The sequence below is a fragment of the Phalaenopsis equestris genome, unplaced genomic scaffold, assembly GCF_001263595.1.
Source record: "Phalaenopsis equestris unplaced genomic scaffold, ASM126359v1 Scaffold000731, whole genome shotgun sequence".
Taxonomy (NCBI): Eukaryota; Viridiplantae; Streptophyta; class Magnoliopsida; order Asparagales; family Orchidaceae; genus Phalaenopsis; species Phalaenopsis equestris.
In genome coordinates, this window is record NW_018165171.1 from 344,694 (window position 1) to 367,492 (window position 22,799).

General features: G+C 35.3%; 2 protein-coding genes across 3 annotated transcripts in view; both read right to left on the minus strand.

Moving 5' to 3' along the window:
- Nucleotides 1-8,235, minus strand: part of LOC110030511 (zinc finger HIT domain-containing protein 2) — a gene marked incomplete at its 3' end in the record, with an annotated part of 38,694 nt that extends 30,459 nt beyond the window's left edge. The window contains 4 exon segments of the mRNA XM_020733253.1: nucleotides 7,020-7,173; nucleotides 7,278-7,350; nucleotides 7,637-7,883; nucleotides 7,964-8,235. Of these exon segments, the coding sequence (XP_020588912.1) occupies nucleotides 7,020-7,173; nucleotides 7,278-7,350; nucleotides 7,637-7,704 (295 nt within the window).
- A 3,801-nt stretch (nucleotides 8,236-12,036) lies between these two features.
- The window catches only part of LOC110030512, a 40,919-nt gene continuing 30,156 nt past the window's right edge, over nucleotides 12,037-22,799 (minus strand). For both annotated transcript variants that reach the window (XM_020733254.1, XM_020733255.1), the window contains exons 3-10: nucleotides 20,986-21,094; nucleotides 20,808-20,849; nucleotides 20,335-20,394; nucleotides 14,194-15,861; nucleotides 14,008-14,109; nucleotides 13,770-13,919; nucleotides 12,583-12,708; nucleotides 12,037-12,491 (exon numbers count right to left, since the gene is read on the minus strand). In XM_020733254.1, coding sequence (XP_020588913.1) covers nucleotides 12,321-12,491; nucleotides 12,583-12,708; nucleotides 13,770-13,919; nucleotides 14,008-14,109; nucleotides 14,194-15,861; nucleotides 20,335-20,394; nucleotides 20,808-20,849; nucleotides 20,986-21,094 — 2,428 coding nt within the window. In that variant the 3' untranslated portion in view covers nucleotides 12,037-12,320. The remainder of the gene's footprint in view (nucleotides 12,492-12,582; nucleotides 12,709-13,769; nucleotides 13,920-14,007; nucleotides 14,110-14,193; nucleotides 15,862-20,334; nucleotides 20,395-20,807; nucleotides 20,850-20,985; nucleotides 21,095-22,799) is intronic.

Sequence of the window (22,799 nt, forward strand, 5' to 3'; positions counted from 1 at the left end):
TTTTTCTCTCGTTTTATCTACGAGAAGAATATCATCAGCAAAAAGCATACACCAAGGTACATCCTCCTGTAGACCATCCATAACTAAAGCAAAAAGATATGGGCTTAAAGTCGATCCCTTATGTAAACCAACAGAAATAGGAAAATATTTTTTCAATCCTCCTTCAGTTTGAACACAAGTAACAGCTCTAGCAATCATATCTTTAATGACTTGAATATAAGTCATATCAACACATTTCTTCTCGAGTACTCTCCAAAGGATATCTCTTGGAACCTTATCGTAAGCTTTTTCTAAATCAATAAAAATCAAATGTAGATTCTCCTTATTATCTCTGAACTTCTCCATCAAACCTCTCAATAAATGTATAGCTTCCATAGTAGACCTGCCAGGCATAAATCCAAATTGATTATGAGAAATTTTCGTGATGCATCTTAACCTATGTTCAATTACCCTCTCCCATAATTTTAAAGTATGACACATCAACTTAATTCCTCTATAATTTGCACACTCTTGTGCATCCCCTTTATTCTTAAAAATGGGGATCAAAATACTCTTCCTCCACTCCTCAGGCATCTTTTTAGTTTTTAAAATAATATTAAAGAGTTTAGTAAGCCAAGAAACTCCCAAATCTCCCAAATATTTCCACACTTCAATTGGGATATCATCAGGTCCTACAGACTTTCCACCCTTGGTTTTCTTTAAAGCCTCCTCAACTTCTTTTTTGCTAATGCGGCGGTAAAAATGAAACGTTTTATTATCCAGATTAATAAGAACATAAAAAAGTCAACCAAAAGTTTTAAGACAAGAAAATTTGACCTCTTTCATGCTCCAGACCTCCTCAGGCAATTCATAATCTAAGGGAGCAGATGACCCCTATTGATCAACTAAACTGCAGTACTGACTGCATATGCCCAGAAAGTTTGCGGTAGCCCGATGTGCAATCTCATGCTTCTAACACGCTCATTTATGGTCTTTGTCATACGTTCTACAGCTTCATTTTGTTGTAGTATCTCAGGAATATTTTTCTCCATTCTGATACCTCAAGCTACACAGTACTCCTTGAACTCACCATCAATGTACTCACCACCATTATCAGACCTCAAACATTCAGTGTTAAGTTTGTCGTTATCTCAACCATGACCTTCTAAGTTTTGAACACGTTAAATACATCAAATTTATGCTTCAAAAAATAAATCCATGCATTTCTACTGTGGTCATCAATGAATGTGACATAATAACGAGAGTCTCCAAGAGATGTCACTGGAAAGGGTCCCCACAGATTTGTGTGTACAAGTTCTAGTTTTCTTGTCTTTGACGCTCTATCATCTTTTAAGAAACTGACCATCTTTTGTTTCCCCATAATGCAACTCTCACACATACTGAAATCAACTGACTTCAGTTCTGGTAACTTGCCTCTAAATAGAAGTTCTTTCATATCCTTCTGACTCATATGGCCAAATCTGCAATGTCACAAATCTGTTGTGTTCTCTGCAACGATAGTAGCAATAGTGTTAATTAAACCAATGGTCATATATAGTGTACTAGTTTTCTTACATCAAGTTAGTACCGTACTCCTTTTGTGACCTTCAAGGTGTTATCTGATAATACTGCTGAATGACCACGCTCATCGAGTTGCCCAACAGAAATGAGATTTTTCTTCAATTCAGGAATGTGTCCGACCTTTTGCAAAGTCTATTTATTCTTATTGGGGAGTGCAATGTCAATGTCTCTTATCTCCACCACGTTCAAAGCTTCATCAGCCAGATACATCTTTCCAAAGTTACCTGCAACATAATTCTGCATTAATTCCTGATAGGAAGATGTATGTAAGGAAACTCCTGAATTCAGTATCTAATCATCAAAAGAACTGTGAACTACAAGTAATAGTGCATCATGTACTTCTTCAATTACAACGTTAGCGCTATCATTTTCTGTTTTCTTAGAATTTTGGCAGTTTTTTTTATATGGTCAATTTTTCCACAATTTTAACAAGTTTAATGGCTGGGTATTGACTTTTTTTGCTTCTTTCTTTTCATTTTAATTTTCCACTGCCTAATTTCTTGTTCAGTGCTCTCCCCCGAGAATCAACATTCAGTGTTGAACTTGAACCTCAGATCTCGGTAGTCTTTCATGCGCACCTCTTCAGCCAAAATCAAATCACAAATATCATTATATTTTAACTTAGATTTACCAGCAGAATTGCTAACAGTCATTATCATGGCTTCCCCAATATCAGTGCACGTATCTCATCATCAAATTCAATTTCAACTGACGATAATTGATTTGTGATGGTATTAAACTCATTCAGATATTGTACAACAAACGTACCATCCGTCATCTTTAGATTGAATAACTTTTCATCAAGTGCACCTTATTATTTGTTGACGTCTTTTCATACATACTTGACAGAGCTGTCATGAGATCTGTAGTTGCCCTTTCCTTGATGAAGTTGTGTGCAACGAATCTCGACAGATTTAACCAAATAACCCCTAGAACTTGTCAATCCAACAGATTTCATTCAGCCTCATCCATCTTTTCTGATCGTTTTCCCGATAACGGAAGATGAAGTTTCTTCTCATAGAGATAGTCATTTATTTGCATTCTCCAGTAACCAAAATCCGTGTCATCAAACTCCTCGATCCCCGATACCTTCACTTTGTTTTCAGTCATCATTTTCCCTCAAACCTGAATCACGGCTCTGATACCAATTGTTGTGAAAAAAAAGGCGAAAGAAAGAAAATATGAAGCTAGAAAATCACACACGACACACAGATATACGTGGTTCGGCAACTTGCCTACGTCCATGAGAGTTGCAGAGGATTTTATTGCTCGAAGAATTACACAGTCGATCGCTTCGCTTACAAGAAACTGTCTCGACTCCCTCCCTCTCTTTCTTCCTCTGATTTTCGCTGCCCGCCACTCCTTCACCGCCGCAACTCTTGTCGTCGCCCGCTCCGTCACACTGGTTCAGTCACGAGATGTGAACCCAGAAGTCGCAAAAGCAGATGAAGTGCGGGATCTAGGAGATGCGAAGAAATAAGGGGGCGAGATTCCAAACGGAAAAGACACAGGAGACGATTACAGAAAGAAATCAAAGAAATATATATTCGAATGTCAAATTCAAATAACTGTCATAAAGAAAAAATTGTCAAAACATGAAGTGGACCGGGCTCCACATTACTCAATAGAATGTACATTTTATCTAATAAATGAAATGTTTGAATATATTAGAGTAGTTAAAACAATGGTTGATGCAGTTCTCTAGCCACGCATACTTAACCGTATGCGTGAGAAAGATATGGAGTTTTTTACTTTCCAAAAATAAACTTCAGAGGTTAAATTCTATAGAATTAGATTTTTGTGAAGCTTATATTTATGATAAACAAACAAAGATTGTTTTCACTAAAAGTGGGTCAAAGTTAATGTCCAAAAAGCTAGAGTTAATGCATAATGATGTATGGGTTCCAAACACATGCTCACTAAGACTTTTGTATCTTCTTCCATCAATGAAATTTTTATTTTGGCGAAAAAAAAATATATGGGGTCATACTCCGTTTTCTTTAATAATCACACTAGGAAGATATATGTGCACTTCTTGAAACATAAATCTTATGCATGATATATTTAAGAAGTGAAAATTCATAATTGAGAATTAGAAAATGTTCCAGTTAAGTGTCTCAGAACAGATAATTGTGGCAAGTTTTGTGATCAGAGGTTCAAGTTATTGTGCTTCACAATGAATCAGGAGGCATGTGTTCACTATTCAAAGAGTTATGGTGTTGCTGAGCACGTGAATGGAACCATCATAAAGCATACTGACGGTATGCGATTGCATGTAGGCTTGCCATAATAATTTTGGGCATAAATAATAAACACCGCAGTTTATTTGAAAAATCATAATTCATAAGTACTTTCGAATGAAAACTTACTTGAAAAGGCTTGGAATGACAAAATGCTAAATCTATATTACTTGAAAGTATTTGGTTGTTCATCATATGTTTATATTTAATGTATGATCTAGGAATATACCTGAATCAAAATCTGTCAAGTGCACTTTTATTGAGAATGACTCGGATAAATTTTATTATAAATTCTAAAACTATCAGAATTATAAATTCATTAGGAGCGAGAATGTCACTTTTAACAAAATGGATATGTACAAAAACATAAACAAAACTCAAAATTGTCAATCAGTTACTTCTAAAATCCACTCTTAATATATTGAGCTAGAAAACTCAAGTGATCGAAAAGATGGAGAAAGAAAAGGTGTTCAATCTGATGAAGTACAGGATGTTCCTGAGACACCTACTATCGAAGCCAGGAAGTCCAGCAGAATCAGAAAATCAATACAAATATATTATCATTCTTTGTACTATCAATTATTGACTGATAGTGGTGAACCAAAGTATTACGATAATATCAATCAAGTTGAAGACTTGAATGAGTGAGAGTTTACCATGAATGACGAGATGCAGTTGCTAATATCAGATCGGACATGAGAATTAGCAGAACTACCAGATGACAAAAAAAATTGCACGAGTAGGTTTACAGGCTGAAAGAAGACTCGGATAGTAATAAGCGCTGCAAGGCAATGCTCGTTGTGAAGGGATTTCAACAACAAAAAATGGGTTGACTACACTAAAATATTTTCTCTTGTACTAAAGATGATAAGTATCAGAAATGTGTTAAGCTTATTAACATGGGAAGATCTATATCTGAAGTAGATGGATCTAAAAATAGTCTTCTTACATGGTAACTTATAAAAAGAACTGTATATGGTGCAACCAAATCAATACGAAACTCTAGAAAAAGAACATTTGTATATCAAAAAAAAAATACTTATGATTTGAAGCAGACACCAGAACAGCGGTACAAGAAATTTGACAGGTATATGTTAGACAGTGGGTACACGAAATGTCAGGTGAATCATTTTTTATTATATTATCAACCATAGAAGCCGAGTATATTATTATCAATGAGGCTAGCAAAAAAATTATTTGGTTGCAGCGCTTTATGGCAAAATTAGGCAAGGAACAAAAGAATAGAAACTTCATAATGACAGTATGGGTGTCATTCATCTAACAAAGAACATCATATTTTATGCTAAGAAGAAGCACATTCAGCTAATGTATCATTTCATTCATTCTCTGTACAAAGATAATCAATTATCTCTGAAGAAGATACATAACTTACAATCTAACAGATGTGTTGTCGAAGGCTGACGGTTGAGAAACTGAGGTTATGCTTAACTTTAGTTGGAGTTCAAGAAGGTTGAGACAGAGATGAGTCACACTATAGTTTATTACTAAGGAGGCGTTGCAGATTTGGAGTAAAACTGATTTCAATTAGTCTCTAAGTGAGAGATTGTTATTATGTGAAGCTTGATTGTGTTAATCAATTGTTCACTAAGAGTCTAATTGTGTTGATCGATTGTTCATTCACAACATGATTTTTTTTTTACTATACACAGCTCCCCAACGTCCAAAAGGCAGCACCGTCGCACTCGATACAGGTTCAAACTCGAGTGCACGACACTCCAGCATCAAGAAGGGAGCGCCAAACAAACAGATACAACACCCCAAAGACGAAACCAGCAGTGCTGCAACGCCCAATCCAAGTTCAAAAGCCAGAGAGCAAAACACTTCAGCGCTCGAATGCAGTGTCACAACGCCCAGTCCAATTTCAAAAACTTGAGAGCAAGACACTTCAGCACTTAAATGCAACGCCACAGTACCCCTTTAGAGAGTCGTTACGCACTAACACGATACCCCAATGTTAGTAATAGTATTTGTGCAGTTCTCTAATTTAAGTTTCAATTTTGTTGATCAGAAAAGTGTGTGCTGAAGTTGAATTTTGATTTCTCTAATGCTAAAGAGATGAGAGGAGCATCATGAATTGTTCCAAAGTTTGAAGAGGCTTTAATGTGGTGTAATTTGTACAAATCTCATTATTCATAGTGGATTTTTTGATATGATATGGCTTCGTGGTTTTTTTCTAGTTCCTGAATTTTTCCTCGTTAAATCTTGATGTAATTTGTAGTTTATGTGACTTCTTGTTTTGTGTGTTTTTGTTCTAAGTTTTGTTTCGAATCTCTCAAAATCGGTTTCCGTATCTCTTCCAACAAAGAGTGTACACTTATAACCTCGAATGATATTCCAAATGCAATAGTTTGTAACACCAATTAATTTATAATAAGACAAGTCTTATGTATAATACTAGTATTCCAGTGTATAGTTCTGGCAGGAGGCCATAGGCATACATTTGATATGTATTCATCATCAACTTCAATTGCTAGAGGTGGTTTTGCTATAGAATATAAAAACAAATTTGTATCAGCATCCCATCAGTTCTTTCATTCCCTCTATCTCTCTCTCTCTCACTCACTATTATAACCTCTCTCATCCTCTCTCCTCTCCTGCACTCAACAACCATCTCATCCCAATCAAGGATGGATTGAAGTGGGTTTCGGGTTGCCATTAGACCTCTCACTTAGTTCTCTCCACTCCCTCTCTCACACAATCTCTATACTTCCAAGTTATGCCATCTCTCTAGCATATTTTGTTCCTCATAATATCATGCATAATTTCATGTATAGGACATCAAAATAAATATACATCAAATATTCTGATTTAAGAGATTATAACCATTCAACCCATTTAATTGTGATTGAACTTTCATTTTGTATATTAATTTTGAAATTGAGAAATCAGCAACAATGCTACTTTCCAGTTATCAGTATGCCAAAGATAATTGAATCAATAGTAGCTAAACGGCCTACGCTTGAATATTCAGAATGAAATAATTAAATTCTCTTGGTGTTAAATAACCTAACAAAATTCTTTTATGCTCTGAATGAAAAATACATTGATTTAAAAATATCATATAAGTTTAGAGGGAAAAATCCAAGCAAACGCTCATCTTAAGCTTCTGAGAGCATGTTATTTGAAGGAAAAAAAACTTACAAAGAGCCAACTTATGACCAGATTGTCAGAAAGGAAATAGAAAACAAGAAATCGTACCATCTTCACCGTCAGAATCCTTATCATCCTCTGAGTGAACTCTTCGAAGTATTTCCTGCATTTTTCTTCTTGTTTCATCGCAGCACTGTATTTGGTGCAGCTCCTCGATAACATTCTCCCGCATGAAAGATTCTGTGCATCGAAGACTATGCCGCTTCCATAATAAAAACGACAAGTTATATTTATAGCTCACAGTTCATTTGCTTTGAGAAATTAAGCAATATTCTAGTTAGCAGACATAACTAAATATTACGCTACCTTGTAACATTCAAGAGAGCAATACCGAGTGTTGCATCGAGGGCAAGTATACTGAGAGAATTGCTTCTGGCAACTGATTATCAGAAGAAAAATCAAATCAATAAAGAGATAAAATAATTGGAAACTCTTTCAAGCACCGCAATAAGACTCTCAATACCTATAGCTTGGTTTAAATAAAACAAAAAAAAATAAAAAGCCAGTTAACTCGGATTTTGGCTCAGAAACGACAAGCTTTCAGCAATTTCATGAGGAAGAAAGCATGAAACGTAATTCTAGAATAAGAAAATGGAATCTTATGGGAAAACATTCAGTAGCCGAAGCAAAACAACACTGTTAAGGAATGACTGAGGAGAACTCACACGCGGCAGATTAGCCTCGCCTCGGGAAAGAAATTGGATAGTGCGGACTCTGAGACCAATTTATCCATGACAAGGCCGACGAAGGGAAGGCAACTACTCCATTGGGGACTGTTTGGTAGCCGGCTTTAAGCAGGATTTACGCAGTATTTAAGCTAAATCCTGCCAAACCGCTAAAAAAGGCATCCATAAATCCTGTGATCCCGTAAATCCAAAAAAGAAGCCGCTTCGCGATAAATCCTGGATTTAACTATTCACTAAATCCCGTGAGTTGGCGGATTTAGTAAATCCGGGATGAGCGAAGAGGAAGAATGGCGCGAAGAGGCTTACCTTTCTCAATTGTTTCTGTTAAGAGCGGAGCGGACGGATGAGAAAGATGGGTGTTTCGGTAGTTTCTGTAAGAAACGATCCCCTCGCTGCCTTCCCAGCTAGCTAGTGTATCGCAAAGGTTCGATCAGCGAACCGCTAGGGGGAGGATGTAGGCGACGAGAAATATCGGCCATAAGCAGCTCTGCATGAAATGAAATAAAGTGCAGAATTGCAGGTAGGTTACAGATCCTTTTGGGAGGTTCTTCAATATCTCTACGCAGCTCTACATAAATTAGACGGACGCAAATATTTCTTTTAGGCGACGGTTTCGGGCAAAGGGGGAAGAGGGTAATTGGGCTTTAGTTTTAATTTATTATTTGTTTAAGTTAATTTTATTATTATAACTGATTAAATTTTTATAATTACTTTATATATTATTCAATTAATAATAATTAGATAATTTATATGTAATTATATAATATTTACATAATGAATAAAGATTATTTAAATTTACAAATACTTAATAAAACTTTAAGTAATTCTTAATTTATATAATTCATAATTAATTAATATAAAAATATTCTTTAATAATTAATTTGTCTGCACAAATTTTAATAATTATTAATTAACGTAAATGCTAGTTTTCTATGTACTTTGAGGCTTTCAATATTTATTTGTATTTTTTTATTTAATATTTATATTTAGATGTTTCTTTTGATGAATCTTGTTATATTCTTCTAAAGTTGTCAAACTATTTTTTATAATTAACATGATTTACTTTGCTAGCATACAACCTCAGGATTTGATAAATCAGAATTTACAAAATTTACTAAAATATATTTTAACCCAATTGTTGGATCCCAAATTGTTCGATGGATTGTGCCTAAAATACATAGTGTTACTAGGATGAAAAGCATGATGAAGATGTTAAAGATGGAGCTCGGTTCGATTTCCTGCTCCCGCCTCTCGATTGCGAATGTCGCCTTCCCGCTCCAGCTCGATTGTAAAACCGCTCCCGCGCGCACGAAGCTAAGCTTCATTTTGTCTGATCGCGCTGTTGTTTCACGAAACGACATCTCCCGCTTCCTTCTTGTGATAAAAGACTTCTGAAGGCTCTTCTTCTGTTAAAGAAGTCACAGTTTTTTATGTTATTCTTTGGGTTTCCTCAAGATAGAGGAAGTAAAGTGCAAGAAGTAGTTCATTGGGGCAAAAGGAAGAAGAAAGAAGAAAAAGAAGATTGTTCTTCCTTGGCTTCTTCTTGGTGGCTTGTGACAGAAGAGAATTTGAGTTTATTTCTCTTGTAAGTTTATTTTCTTTGGTATATCTTGGTGTAAAATTTCTTCGGTGTATCTTGGGGTAGAGAGTGAAGAACAAAGAGTAAGAAAAGAGAGCAACGAAGTGAGAGATTCTTCTTGAAAGTCGAGTAGATTGACTGGTGTAAATTCCTCAAGTAGTAAAATCCTCTACAACTCCGTGAACGTAGGCAATTTGCTGAACCACGTAAATTTGTTTGTTTCGATGTGTTACTGTTTTCTGGTGTGAATTTTTCTCATTCTATTTTTCAATTCGTCAAAGATTGTTCTCGTATTTTATTTCTATATATTATCACAACAACTGGTATATCTCGCATCAATTGTTATCAGAGTTTGATTTCAGATCTGAGGAAGAATGATGGCTGCAAATGAAGTGAAGGTTTCAGGGATCGAGAAATTTGATGGCACAGATTTTGGTTATTGGAGGATGCAGATAGAGGACTGTCTCTATGGGAAAAAACTTCATTTTTCATAATTAGGGAAAAGATCTGAAAGGATGGATGAGGCTGAATGAAATTTATCGGATCAACAAGCTCTAGGGGTTATTCGATTGACCCTATTGATGTTCGTTGCACACAACGTCGTCAAGGAAATGACGATTACAAATCTCATGGAAGCCTTATCGGGTATGTATGAAATGTCGTCTGTGAATAACAAGGTGTACTTGATGAAGAAGTTATTCAACTTGAAGATGACGGAAGGCGTTTATGTTGCTCAACACCTGAATGATTTCAATACTATCACAAATCAATTGCCGTCTGTTGAAATTGATTTTGATGATGAGATATGTGCGCTAATATTGTTGGTATTGTTGTCAAATAGTTGGGAAGACATGAGGATGACAGTTAGCAGTTAGCAGTTCTGCAGGTAAATCTAAACTGAAATGTGATTCATGTGAAGACAAAGACTTTTAGTTGCAAAAGTGGAGGATTCATGTTGAAGAAAAGGGCGACGCCGCCAGTAGAGGATATCAGTTTGAGGAAGAAGACATTGTAGCCTGTGTACCAGTCTCCAAGTGGAAGATTTGTTAAGGATGGTGCCCGGTTCAATTTCTCGCTCCCGCCTCCCGATTGCGAATGTCACGTTCCCACTCTCGCTCAATCGTGAAACCGCTTCGATCACCCTGTTGTTTCACAAAATGACGTCTCCCACTTCCTTCTCGCGATAAAAGACTTCGGATGGCTCCCCTTCAGTTAGAGAAGTCACGGTTTTTGGTGTTCTTCTTTGGGCTTCCTCGGGATAGAGGAAGTAAAGTGCAAGAAGTAGTTCCTTATAGCAAAAGGAAGAAGAAAGAAGAAGAAGAAGATTGTTCTCCCTTGGCTTCTTCTTGGTGGCTTGTGGTAGAAGAGAAATTGAGTTTATTTCTCTTGTAAGTTTATCTTCTTCGGTGTATTTCTGTGTAGAGTTTCTTCGGTATATCTCAATGTATAGAGAGAAGAACAAAGAGAGAAGAAGAGAGAACAACGAAGTGGACATAAACAATTTGTCTTGAATTATGTCATCGGTATATCTCAATGTATAGAGAGAAGAAGATTCCTTTTATAAGTCGAGTCGATTGACTGGTGTAAATTTCTCAAGTAGTAAAATTCTCTGCAACTCCGTGGACGTAAACAATTTGCCGAACCACGTAATTTGTGTGTTCCGCTGTGTTACTGTTTTTTGGTGTGAGTTTTTCTCATTATATTTTTTGCTTCGTCAAAGATCGTTCTCCTATTTTATTTATATATATATACCACAACAACTAGTATATCTCGCATCAAAAGATATAACTAATACTTGATATTTATTTTTATAGTGATAATTATGTTCTGCCTTTCTTGTAAATTATTCTCCAATTTATAATTCATAAGTATTATTTGTAAACTACATGGTGGTTCTCTATTAAAAGAGGAACACTATTACAGATAATGAGCTATTATATTTACACATCGATAACTGAATATTCTTTCTTCCGACCTCATAACTCATGCTAGCACCGCTAAGCTTCTGTAACTCCCTTGAATTATGCTTCATATTTGTAACCATTTAGTTTTGGTGTTTGAATTTTATAAACCAGTCATCATTCATTCAATTGACCCTTTATCATTCGACCAGTTTTAATGCTCTTCGGGCGCCTCATCTAGGTGTTTGAATGTAAAGTCACATACTCCTAGGATAGAATTATTTCATCGGACAGAGGATAAATCACTGTAATCCAATAAATAAACTAGCTTCATATTATGTATCTTTGTTAAAATACCTTATCTTAAACGACCACTATTTTTCAAAATAACTATTTTTCAAAATAATAGTTACTGAAAATTCAGTGTTAATATATCATTCGTTCATTTATTATAATTTTCAATTTATATAATTAATAATTGATTATTATTAAATTTAAATTATTTATTCATAATGTAATTCACATTATTTAAATCTTTATTAAATTTAACATTGCTCAATATTTGATCAATCAAACTAATTTATTTAATCATGCCAGGTTTAAATTATTAAGAATTTAATAAAAATAAAAAAAAATAGATTATTATTTTATTAAAAATTTTGATATTTGACTGAGAATTTGAAAAATGGACGAATGTGAGCGCTAGATTTGTAAATAGCAATGTTTCGAGTGCTCTGTATGTAAACCATTTTTAATTTAATATTAAACTCAGATTAATTCAATTGTTTGCTTGATTGATTCAATAAATTGTAAAATCAAAATCCGCCAGAATCACAACTAATAATCGAATCAATATTCTAAAAATCCAATCAATCAACCAAATACGACAGAGAGCACCATTCAATCACTACTGAATAAATCAATTACTAGGCCAGCTTAGAAGTAAACAAAAAAAAAAAAAAAAGGCACCTAAATCTCCCAACCCCATTAGCCTAACTACAAACACACACCACAGCATTAGACCACCATGAATTACAACCCTGACATAATCTAACAATGAATTTAACTAACTTTATACAACAAAACTCTTTACAAGACGAACACACAAAGATCTCATGGCCTATATAACCATTGAACCATCTCCCTTGTACTCTCCATCAAGCTCTCAACAGCAGCAAAAGGCTTAAGCGGATTCCTGACCTGTAGGAATTGCAGCTGTGCAGTGCTGGTAGGTAGTAAATGGCGTCTCGATGGCCCTCACCAATGGCTCGCAGGACTGAATTCTGCAAGTTGTTTGTTGTAGAAACTGGACCAGAGACAGAAAAATATCCATTCGGGTAACATCTCTGTTTGCCTGCAGGAGGAGCAATGAAATGAAATGAACTCGATTATAATTTGAGAAATGAACACTGTATGGTTAAATTTGGAGTTGTTAAGCCAAGTACCTCAACAATGAACCTTGCCCAGACTTTTCTTCCACGATTTTCAATCACTCCTTTTAGTATTGTCAGCCCGAATCCACGAACAATGTCGGCGATCTCGAGAAAGAAACCTCGTTCTTCACAGAGCATCTGTAGCCAAGTGCAAGAAGGTTTAGATGAGGTTGAAGCGAGGGCTGTCAAAAAAAAAAAACTCGTTGTTCACGAACAACTCGTGTTCGGTTCACTCATTAAGTAAATAAGTCGAACATGAACAATTTTTTTAAGCTCAAATCATAAATGAACCGAAAACGAACAATCATTTGTTCGCTCGTGTTTGGCTCGTTTTAGCTCGAAATAAAGAAATTATATATATATTATTTATGTAATAATATATCATATATATTATTTATATAATAATTCACCATAGCGTCTTTTATTGCATGGGAATGTTGTTGGTTCGTATGTGTGGTCAAGTAGTTTTGTGTCTTCTATTGCACAGAATTGATGCAAGTGAATCCAACACCCTACATTTTTTTTTTCAAATTAATTTTAACGAGTCAAACACGAGCCGAACACAAATAAGAATATTTAAATCGAGTTGAACACGAACAAACTGTTCATGAGCTAATTTGAACATGACCCGATTTCGAACACAAGCAATTTCGAACGAGCCAAGCCTAAGGTCACTCAAGCTTGGCTCGTTTATAGCCCTAGTTAAAGCTGGTGAGGAATAGAAAATCATTTGGATCAAGGATATTGAAATCAAAGTTTGATAGCAATGTGATACACTCCATTGCTGGGATCGTGATAAACATCAATTCGAGGATGTTGCAAACTCCAAAAATTAGGTGGGGAAGAATTTGATAAGAGAATAATGATTTGGGGAGAAACTTAGCTAATCTTTTCCTTTCATTCCAAATGCCTCTAAATGGAAGCTATTTCTGAATTTACGAAGTTACTAAATTATTACTAACTCATTCCTTAACCAATTAACGACTCTTATTAATCTAATAAAAGAATAAATCATCTTCTATCCTCATTACCTTATCATAATGGACTCTAAAGCCATTGGCCCCGATTAAAAGTTTGTAATACAGTTATCGCAAAGCATATGCAGACCATGAGACTCATTCTTATACAAAATTTGGTCAGGATACTCCTAATCCATTTTCTCTATAAAAAATATGGCAGTGGACTGCGTGTATTTATACCTCAACTAGCATTTGCCCAGTAGGGTGGAGATCCTCAATTAATATTGGGCAGACCATTGTTTGACCTGCTACTTCATAGGCCCAAGTTGCACCAGCAACACCTCCATTTGTATTATCTTTCAAGACAACCCCACTATCTTCACCAATAATCTACATGCCAACCACAGCCAAAACAAATGTAGTATCAGAATAACATTTTGATAGAAAAGCACAAGTCTTGCCGTGAGGAAAGTCGTACCTTTTGCTCATCAACTTGTTTTAGTTTATCAGCATACCTTGTGACACTTTGCAAAAAAAGCAAATGCTTGATCGTGCGATCCAACAATGCATCAATGCTACACTGTTATAATCCAAATAAAGGGTCTACTAATCACAAGAAATCCTATTTTGAGAAAAATGTTTCAGAGAGAATGAGAATAAACACCTTTGCACCATTGGGAACGATTTCTCGCAGCTCTTTTACACGATCTTGTATTTGCTGTCGGTCTTTAGGCCTGGTTCGAGTGTTCTCGCCAGGCCTGGACCTTTTTCTAACTACTTTTACAGTCTCTTCTGTTCTCTTTGGCTCATTATATGCAGAACTTTCAGCATTAACACTACAACTGTCATCAATCCATGTGCGGACATTAGGCATTGGCTGAACACTCTTTGGTGAATCTGGTATCATATTTTCTTCATTCCATTCGGGAAGTGTAGCTGGAGGTGTCTGAATGAGAGAAGAAATATCACAAACTGGAAGATGGTCTGCTTGTGCATGACTGACTTTTGTTGGTAATTGATGCCTTGACTCTTGACTAGCAGAAACATTGGTCTTTGTCCTGACTGAATTACAGCTAGAAGCCTCATTAGAATTCCCAGCAGCTACAGCATCCAATAGCTGTTCAAGACCAGAGTCTGAAAACAACTCCTTTTCAGCACCAGTAACTGAGCCAAATTCCACTTCAGATGGGCAATTATTGCTAGAAATTGGCAATATGATGTCATCCCAGTACTCTTGCATCAAAATCATTGGACTGAAATTCAATTCCATGCCATCAAACAGGTCGTTATCTAAAACAAGCTGAGTTGAAACATTAGAAGTGCCTTTCATCCAATTGCCACCTCTATTCGGAGAGGAAGAAACACAGACACCTGGGGACTCAGACAGACTATTAGGAAATTCAGCTGTCATGCTGCAACCAAGACTATTATTGACCTGTTCATCTGTTTGCTGGCTCGAATGGATGTGATTATTCAGGGATATGTCATGAATATGTTGAGTTTCGGGTTCATTAGTACACTGAGCCAATGGAGAATTTTGAGTACTTAGTTGCTGATGAGAAGTGAAGAAATTTTCAGGAAATTCTAGAGTAAAGGGAGAGGCTTTTGATGAGGATTTACTGGTATATAAGCCACATACAGGTGGTGAATAACAATGCTGGATCTCTTGTAATTTCCCCGCACAATCAAGGCTGTGTACACTTTTATTAGAAGACATGCCGCTCCTGTCCAGCATTCCCTGCGGCCCAACTCCGCCATGCAACAAAGTTGTAGAATGTGAAGTCGGAATCATGTTGAAAAAGCCTGGCATGGCTAACCTAGGGAATGGTTTATGCTCCACATAAGAAAACGAGCCAATTTCTTTAGGCAGTGTGTTAGATTTGAAGTATGCAGTGAACGAATTAGTTGGACATTTAAAATTGGAGTTAAGCCCGTGGTTGTTGGGTGGCAACAAGATTTGAGCTTCTGACAAAACTTCTTGCTGGTTTGTGAATTTATGAGCTGTGCTGTTGATGGAAGGTGTTTCATGGGATGGGTTGTGAAAACCATTAAAGGAACTTGATGAAGTCGATGTGAAGGACAATGAAGATAAATGAGGCTTTAGGTTGCATGTTTGAGATATTGTACCAATTTGAGATCCCATGGAGAGAAGTTTTGAAGCTAAAGATGAGTATTCTGAAGCTAAATGGTTGTCTTGTCTCTGTCTGCTATCACGCGATTTATTTTTCTTGAGTGTGAAGTTCCAATCTACGCGTTCAACTCCAAGTTCTCTGATTCCATGCTGATGAATCAAATACTGAGCCCGAGCAATGAAGTCTGAATTTTCACAAATCTGGAGAAGGATAAAAGTTAATTAAAACGTGTTACATAAATAATATGAACACATACAATAGAAGACATGAAGATTTGCTTTTTTTGAAAGATTCAAGCCTGAAAACAAATTTCAAGCATGCGTACTATTGAGCATTCCTTATCACCCAACAACAACACAACAACAACAATAAAGCCGGCGAAGGAAATTTGTTCTGTGATCCACCCCAGTATAGCGGGCTGTCGGTATTTTGACCTACATGGTCATTACAAAAGGTAAACATTTGAATTTGCAGTCAGCATAATTAGGGAGTTCTTAGAAAATCCAAAAAATTCAGATGAGCCTACCTAATACAGAATGAACTGGAACCCAAAACAACAACAAGCCTTTATCGCACTAAGTGGGGTTGGCTACATGAGTCACTTGTCTCCATTGTGTCCTATTGAGTGTCATATTTTCAATTAATTCTAATAAATCAAGATCATCTTTTATACAACATGCCTAGGTCTTTCTTAGTGAGTTATGTGTAATTAGAGGGTTTTATTAGGTTTATTTGTTAAACATTGTAAAACATAATTAAACACCTGTTGAATGAAATAGCAAATTTTTTATCAAAGATTTCTTTATGGTATCAGAGTTGGGTTGTAGAGCGAGGAGTTTGGATCGACCGGTAGGGAGGTTCGATTCCTTGCACGATGCAATTCCTTGTGTACTGCGATTCAAACATTGCTTCCTTCGCTAGCGCTCGACGCGTGAGCTGAGGGCGAAGGTTTCGGGCAAGAAGGTCGTGGCGACTCTGTGCGAGGCAAGGGCAGAGCGACTCGATGACTTTGTGCCGATTCGTGCTAAGAGTTTCGGAATTCCACTGTCGTGCGTGAGACAGACGATGCAAAAGAGGAGTGGCGGTGCAACACTGTGCAAGAAAAGTGTTTTCGGAGTTGATTTCATGAACAGAGGAGGCGGAGCGTGATGGGAAAGGAAGGCATGGACGGTAGCGTGAACAGGAAAGGCAACAGTGAACATTGTGACTTTCAAAATTCCTCCGTGCGAGATGTTGTCGGAGATAAGCAGTGAAGGTTTGGAAGCTTGTATCTAGTTTTTTTTTTTTTTTTTTTCTGCCTTATACGAGCAAGAGAGCTTCTGTTGCTACCTTGCTCTTGTCTTTGTCTCATCAAAAATTGTATCTTGTGATTGAGAATGGTGACAAAAAAATTATGTGAGATAAAGGATTGAAACTTCTGCGGAAGATGGATCCTGAAGTTGTGAAGGACTTGGTCGGAATCGTAAAGGGAGCTAATGTCCGACGGGAGCCACTGCCTCAACAAGTGTTTCGGCTCAGCCAAGTGAGCTGCCAAGAATGTGATCAACTTGGCTGCCTCAAACTCAGGTAGGAAGGGTGCTCAGGGAGAGACCATTGGTGGTACAACTACAGAGAAATGGAGCACTTGAGCAAGACGTGTCCAAATCTACTCAAGGAGAGAGAGATGGGTGGACGTGGACAATCTAGAGGCCGTGGTCGTAATCGTGGGAACCAAAGTGATAAAAGAGGTGGCTACCGGGCAAGTCTAATGGTAATGAAGAACGAGGGAGAGACAGATGTTGAAGACGAAGCAGAGAAAGACATGTGATGTCACTGGGGATGCATCTACCTATTCGTCATCTAAGGAAACACTGCTAGTTATGCTCACTCAGCCAAAGGTGCTCGTGAGACACATGCTCTTGCCTCTATATCCACCACAAGTTTCCCATAATGCATAGTGGATTCTGGTGTATCTCGACATGCCAACAAGTCCCTTTTCTCGATTTTTCCGGACTTTTGAGACACTTACACCATCCACTTTTGATTCAAAACTCCCAGGTACTATTATTCTTCCTTCGATGTGAAGTTGTTGGAAAGATTCATATAATTTTTATTAGATTGAGATTCAAACTAGGATTAGAACTCTTCGACAGTAGTGAGATTACTAGTTCAAAATCGAACTTTGTCCTAAATTGAAATCCATATGAGGGTGAGTTCTGATAGTTGGATCTTTAATTACTAAAGCTTTAGATTTAGATTCTATGATCTTTGTATTAGAATTGGATTATCAAATTTACAGTCAAGTTTTTCATTTAATTTTTTATTTGAAATAAGTGTTCCAGAAATTATTTGAAGCATATTATTAATGTAATTTAATTGTTTTATTATTGTGATGAGTTATTTAATCACTCGTGGATCATTACTAATTTTACTAAATACAAAAATCTCTAAATTCTCATTTTTATCGTTTTTTAAAATAGTACATCTAGGGAGGAGATAAAATTTCTATGATTTCTCATTGGATGGTTCGTCTTTTTCTAGTTAGCATGGCTATTTCGATTTGATTGGTATATTTTTCTATGAACCATGTAACAAAAAAAAATGGTACATTTTCCTTGATTATTCTTTAAAGAAGTATCGGAGTAAAATATTTCTAAAATTTTCATTCATTTATCTTCAAAGGTAATTCTTCTATACCAAAAATTGATTATTCTTTAAAAAAGTATCGGAGTAAAATATTTCTAAAATTTTCATTCATTTATCTTCAAAGGTAATTCTTCTATACCAAAAAAGATGAAAACAATTATATTTTTGTTAAAAATAATTTTGAAATAGATATTTTCTACCAATGCTACCTATTGTGTAAGTCATTTAAAATTATAAATCATCTTGGATGTAGTTTAAGAAAAATTATCTTTCAACGAGTAACACCCAAAACTTGTGAAACCAGGTAAAATTTTGACACTTGTAAAATTTATCCCAAATTTCTCATCTCCCGAAATTTAACCAAGCCAATTTTATAAAATTCTACATGTCGAATCGATCAATTTGATATATAATACTATATATGAATTATGACTACCAAACACAAAAATACTTTCCTTACATATTGAAGCTTTTACATAGTCCCCTTATAAATTTTGATTTACAAATCACCAACTCCAAGAAATCTCAAGAGTTTACCTTCAACAAGATGTATCTTATCATAATCTCTTGCATAATTATATTCCCTTAATGTGAAGGGGAATAAAAAGACATGCTTGAGATTGAGATCCAAAATTCTCTGGGACCACAAATACTAAGGACCAATGCATCATAGTTCTCTTAATTTATAAAATTCACACATTCCTAATTCTGATTTGAACTTTGACCATCATTATTCAATGGTAGCTTTATAACCGACATGAACTGTTAACAGTTTTCATAATTCCAACCTAGCTTTTTGAAATTGATGACATCAAGCTCAATGCACTTTGTTATTAAAGTTGATATATTGATATATGTTGAACTCAGCTTACTCGTAATTAGATTGTATTCATTGACGTGCATCATTGTTAGAGACTAAAATATTTTTTCGTCAGATATAGCTTGTTTACAACAATAAAATTATTTTCATACTAATTATATGAAGACATCTTTATAAGCCCTCAATTTGTGTTTGTGCATATTGGATGATGCTCAAAATTTTAAACAGATTCTACATAAATCAACTAGAGCAACTACTATTTACATTATGTTATGTCCATTTCTTTTTGTTCCTAATTTATTAGTATCAGATGTATCTATTTGCCTAATTGGGTGTATTTAGCACCTTTTGTTGTAGCATGTCAAAAACTCCTAAATCTATTTTCAGTCATTTTGTCTTCAATAAATGTTACTCTGACCATAAATCTAATATAATCATATATTATTAACTTATAATTATTAAATTTGCTGTAAACCTATTTTACCGTTCTCATTTCCATTCAAATTTATCTATCAATGAGCTTTTAAGACCCTATCACTTACGAAACATAACATATAGCTGTATCAGTACAAACTTTATAAACTTTATATGTAAGCTATTATGATATTCTTTTATCATGTAACAATTCTCAAGAACTTTTTGATTTAAAAGATAAAATTATTAAAGACCAATTTGGTTGTAATATTAATTTAATTATCTTTTGAAAATCATTATAACTATTTTACTTTTCAATTGTTATCATGGATTTTCTTAATGATCTTATTACTTGAAATACTTAAGACACTCTGCTACTAAAATGTCCTTCTCTTTTATTAATTGTGCATTAATAAATGATTAGTGTATATATAAAATGTCGCAATTAAGCACACTTCATCATCAACAAGATGACTTATAAAGTCTAACGAACCTCATGAGAACAAATGAAAAAGGAAAATTTATATACATACAACATAATGCTTATGCATTTACATATATAGCACCAAAGATTTGATATTTGTATGTTATGTCAAAAACCTATGCTTGAAAAGTTATATTTCACATTAAAAATTAGTAATATTATTCTCTTTTAAAGTAATATCAAAGATTTGAGTATCATACATGTGAATATGAAAATTTGGGAGTTAGATATTTATAAAAAAGAATGTGCGGTATGTATGTAAAATGCCTCAGAAAAAATAGTATTGCTCCTTCACAGGTTTAAATAATAGTGATGAAAATTTTAACTAACCTTTTGTGTGGAACCAAATAGAATCACACCTAATGGAGGCAGAGAAATTACCGCGACTGTCTGTAAAATAAAAAAAACAAGTTTGAGAACATATTTCATGCAGCATAACAAAAAAAAAAAAAAAAACCGAAAATTAAAGCGACAAAAAGTTAGGAGTGACAAAAATGTATGTAAATGATAGAAGATAAATGCAGTAAATTTGAAAAATAATTATATATTAGGATAACTTGATAAAATTTATTTCAGGATTGGAAGATATTTCTGCAAAATAATGGGACTTTTGATATGAACTTAAGGACAAATAAACAGAGATACAAGATAACATAAGAAATCCAGTTTGAACAAGAAGAAACATAAATGTTCTTTAAATTATACCCATTCCCTTTTATTGAATAAATATTTTCTTTTCCTGAAATATTTACATCATTATCTTCTGATACAATATTTCATTGGAATTTTTTGTAATAACAAACCTTTATTCCTGCCAATATTTGATGTTGCCACTCAGCATTTTCCTGATAACGACAAACTAAGCAGATAAGCATAAAGCACATTGAAATGTCAAAATAGGTTCAAAAAATATCTATAACTTGTAAATAAACTAGCAAATAACAAAAAATAAAAATAAAAAATAAAACAATTGAGGTATACCTTAAACGTATCTAACTTGACACCGGTGCTGATATCACAAGATTCCATAAATCGGGCATCAAAATTGATCCACCGGCGTTTGCCACTTAGGGCTACTTCCCCAATGATTCTTCACAAAAATAAAAAAAAGAAGAAGAAAAAAGTGATAATTAGCCATTACAAAGCTATCTTAATATGCAACTTATTTTAAGTTTAAAGAATTTTAATATGCAGACTAAAATCATCTATGTTTTGGATGCTTCAATGTCAAATAAATGAAAATATGAGCTTAGAAATTATGTTTCCAAGACCAAACAAAATGAATATTTGAAGTTTTTTGTTTTTTTTTTGAAGTTAAAATTAAATGTGTTGAATCCCTTTTTATCCATGAATCACTCTCAAGGAATAGAGCATGAAACTTTAATAAAGCGCGAGGGGAGGGGGGTGGGAGGAGTGTTGTTGTTGTGAGATCTAGATATACAAGTTGATGTGATATATATATATATATATATAAATCAAAAAGGAGAACAATCAACGAAGTGAGAAATAGAATGAGAAAAATCACAACAGAAAAGAAAAACATAGCAAAACACACAGATTTATGTGGTTCGGCAAATTGCCTATATCCACGGAGTTGCAGAAGATTTTACTACTCGAGGATTTTACACCAGTTGATCACCTCGACTTACAAGAGGAATCTCTCACTCTTTGTTGCTCTCTCTTCTTCTCTCTCTATACCGAGATACATCGAAGAAACTCTACACCAAGATACACCGAAGAAGACAAACTTACAAGAGAAATAAATCTAATTTCTCTAAACCTTCCTCTATCTCGAAAAAATCGAAGAAGAACTCAAAGCGTGATTACTAAACCCAAGGAGAGTCATCCGAAGCTTTTATCACGAACAGGAGGGAGCGAAGAGATGCTTCACTTCAAAAAAGAGGAAGGCGAGAGTGGTTATTTGTGAACGGGTGTGACCCTCCAAAGCAAAGTAACCACCCAAGCATAGTGGACTGGGCTTCACCGTTTCTAACAATTCTCCCAATTGGAGACCGGTATACATGCTGCAACATCTCTTTCCTCAAACTGATATCCTGCAATGACGGTGTCGCCTTTTTCTTCAACATGTATCATCCACCTTGAATCCTCCACCTCTGCAACTCAAAGCCTCCATCTTCACTCCAGAAGACCAATTAAAGCTGTGCACAACTTCAGTTTCTCAAGAGTAACACCCTCAGTTAACATATTAGCAGGCTCCACATAGCTTTGCACCTCCAAGCTATTTCCTGAGTCACCCTTGTCTCTTCTTACAACTCCCACTACATGGACAACATCTTGCCTCTGCTGAAAGCCTTTTCAACTAGTCTAGCCTTGCACCTCTTACTGACATCACACTCGGTCTTCACCTGATACACCCACTTGTTGTGCAATGTCTTCTTCTCTAATGGAAGTTCTGTCAGCTCCCACTTGCTCGAACTTTCATCTTGCAAGATTTCGTAATAGCTTTGTGGTTCTTCAACATCTGTCTGTGGAACAATAGGAATGAGTTCCCCAGACCCACTTTCCTCTTCACTTCCATCACTGTCCTGCACTGTGGCCTCTGGTAGATTTTCTACCACATTCAAATCCCCTGAATTCAATATCAAGCCTTTAACAGAACTATAAACTACCAACAATAGTGCATCAAGTGATTCTTCAGATACCACATTTGCGCTATCATTTTTCATCTTCTTAGGATTCCAACAGTTCTTTATGTTGTTGTTGTTGCGAGATCTAGATATACGAGTTGATGTGGTATATATATAAATAAAACAGGAGAACGATTGATGAAGTGA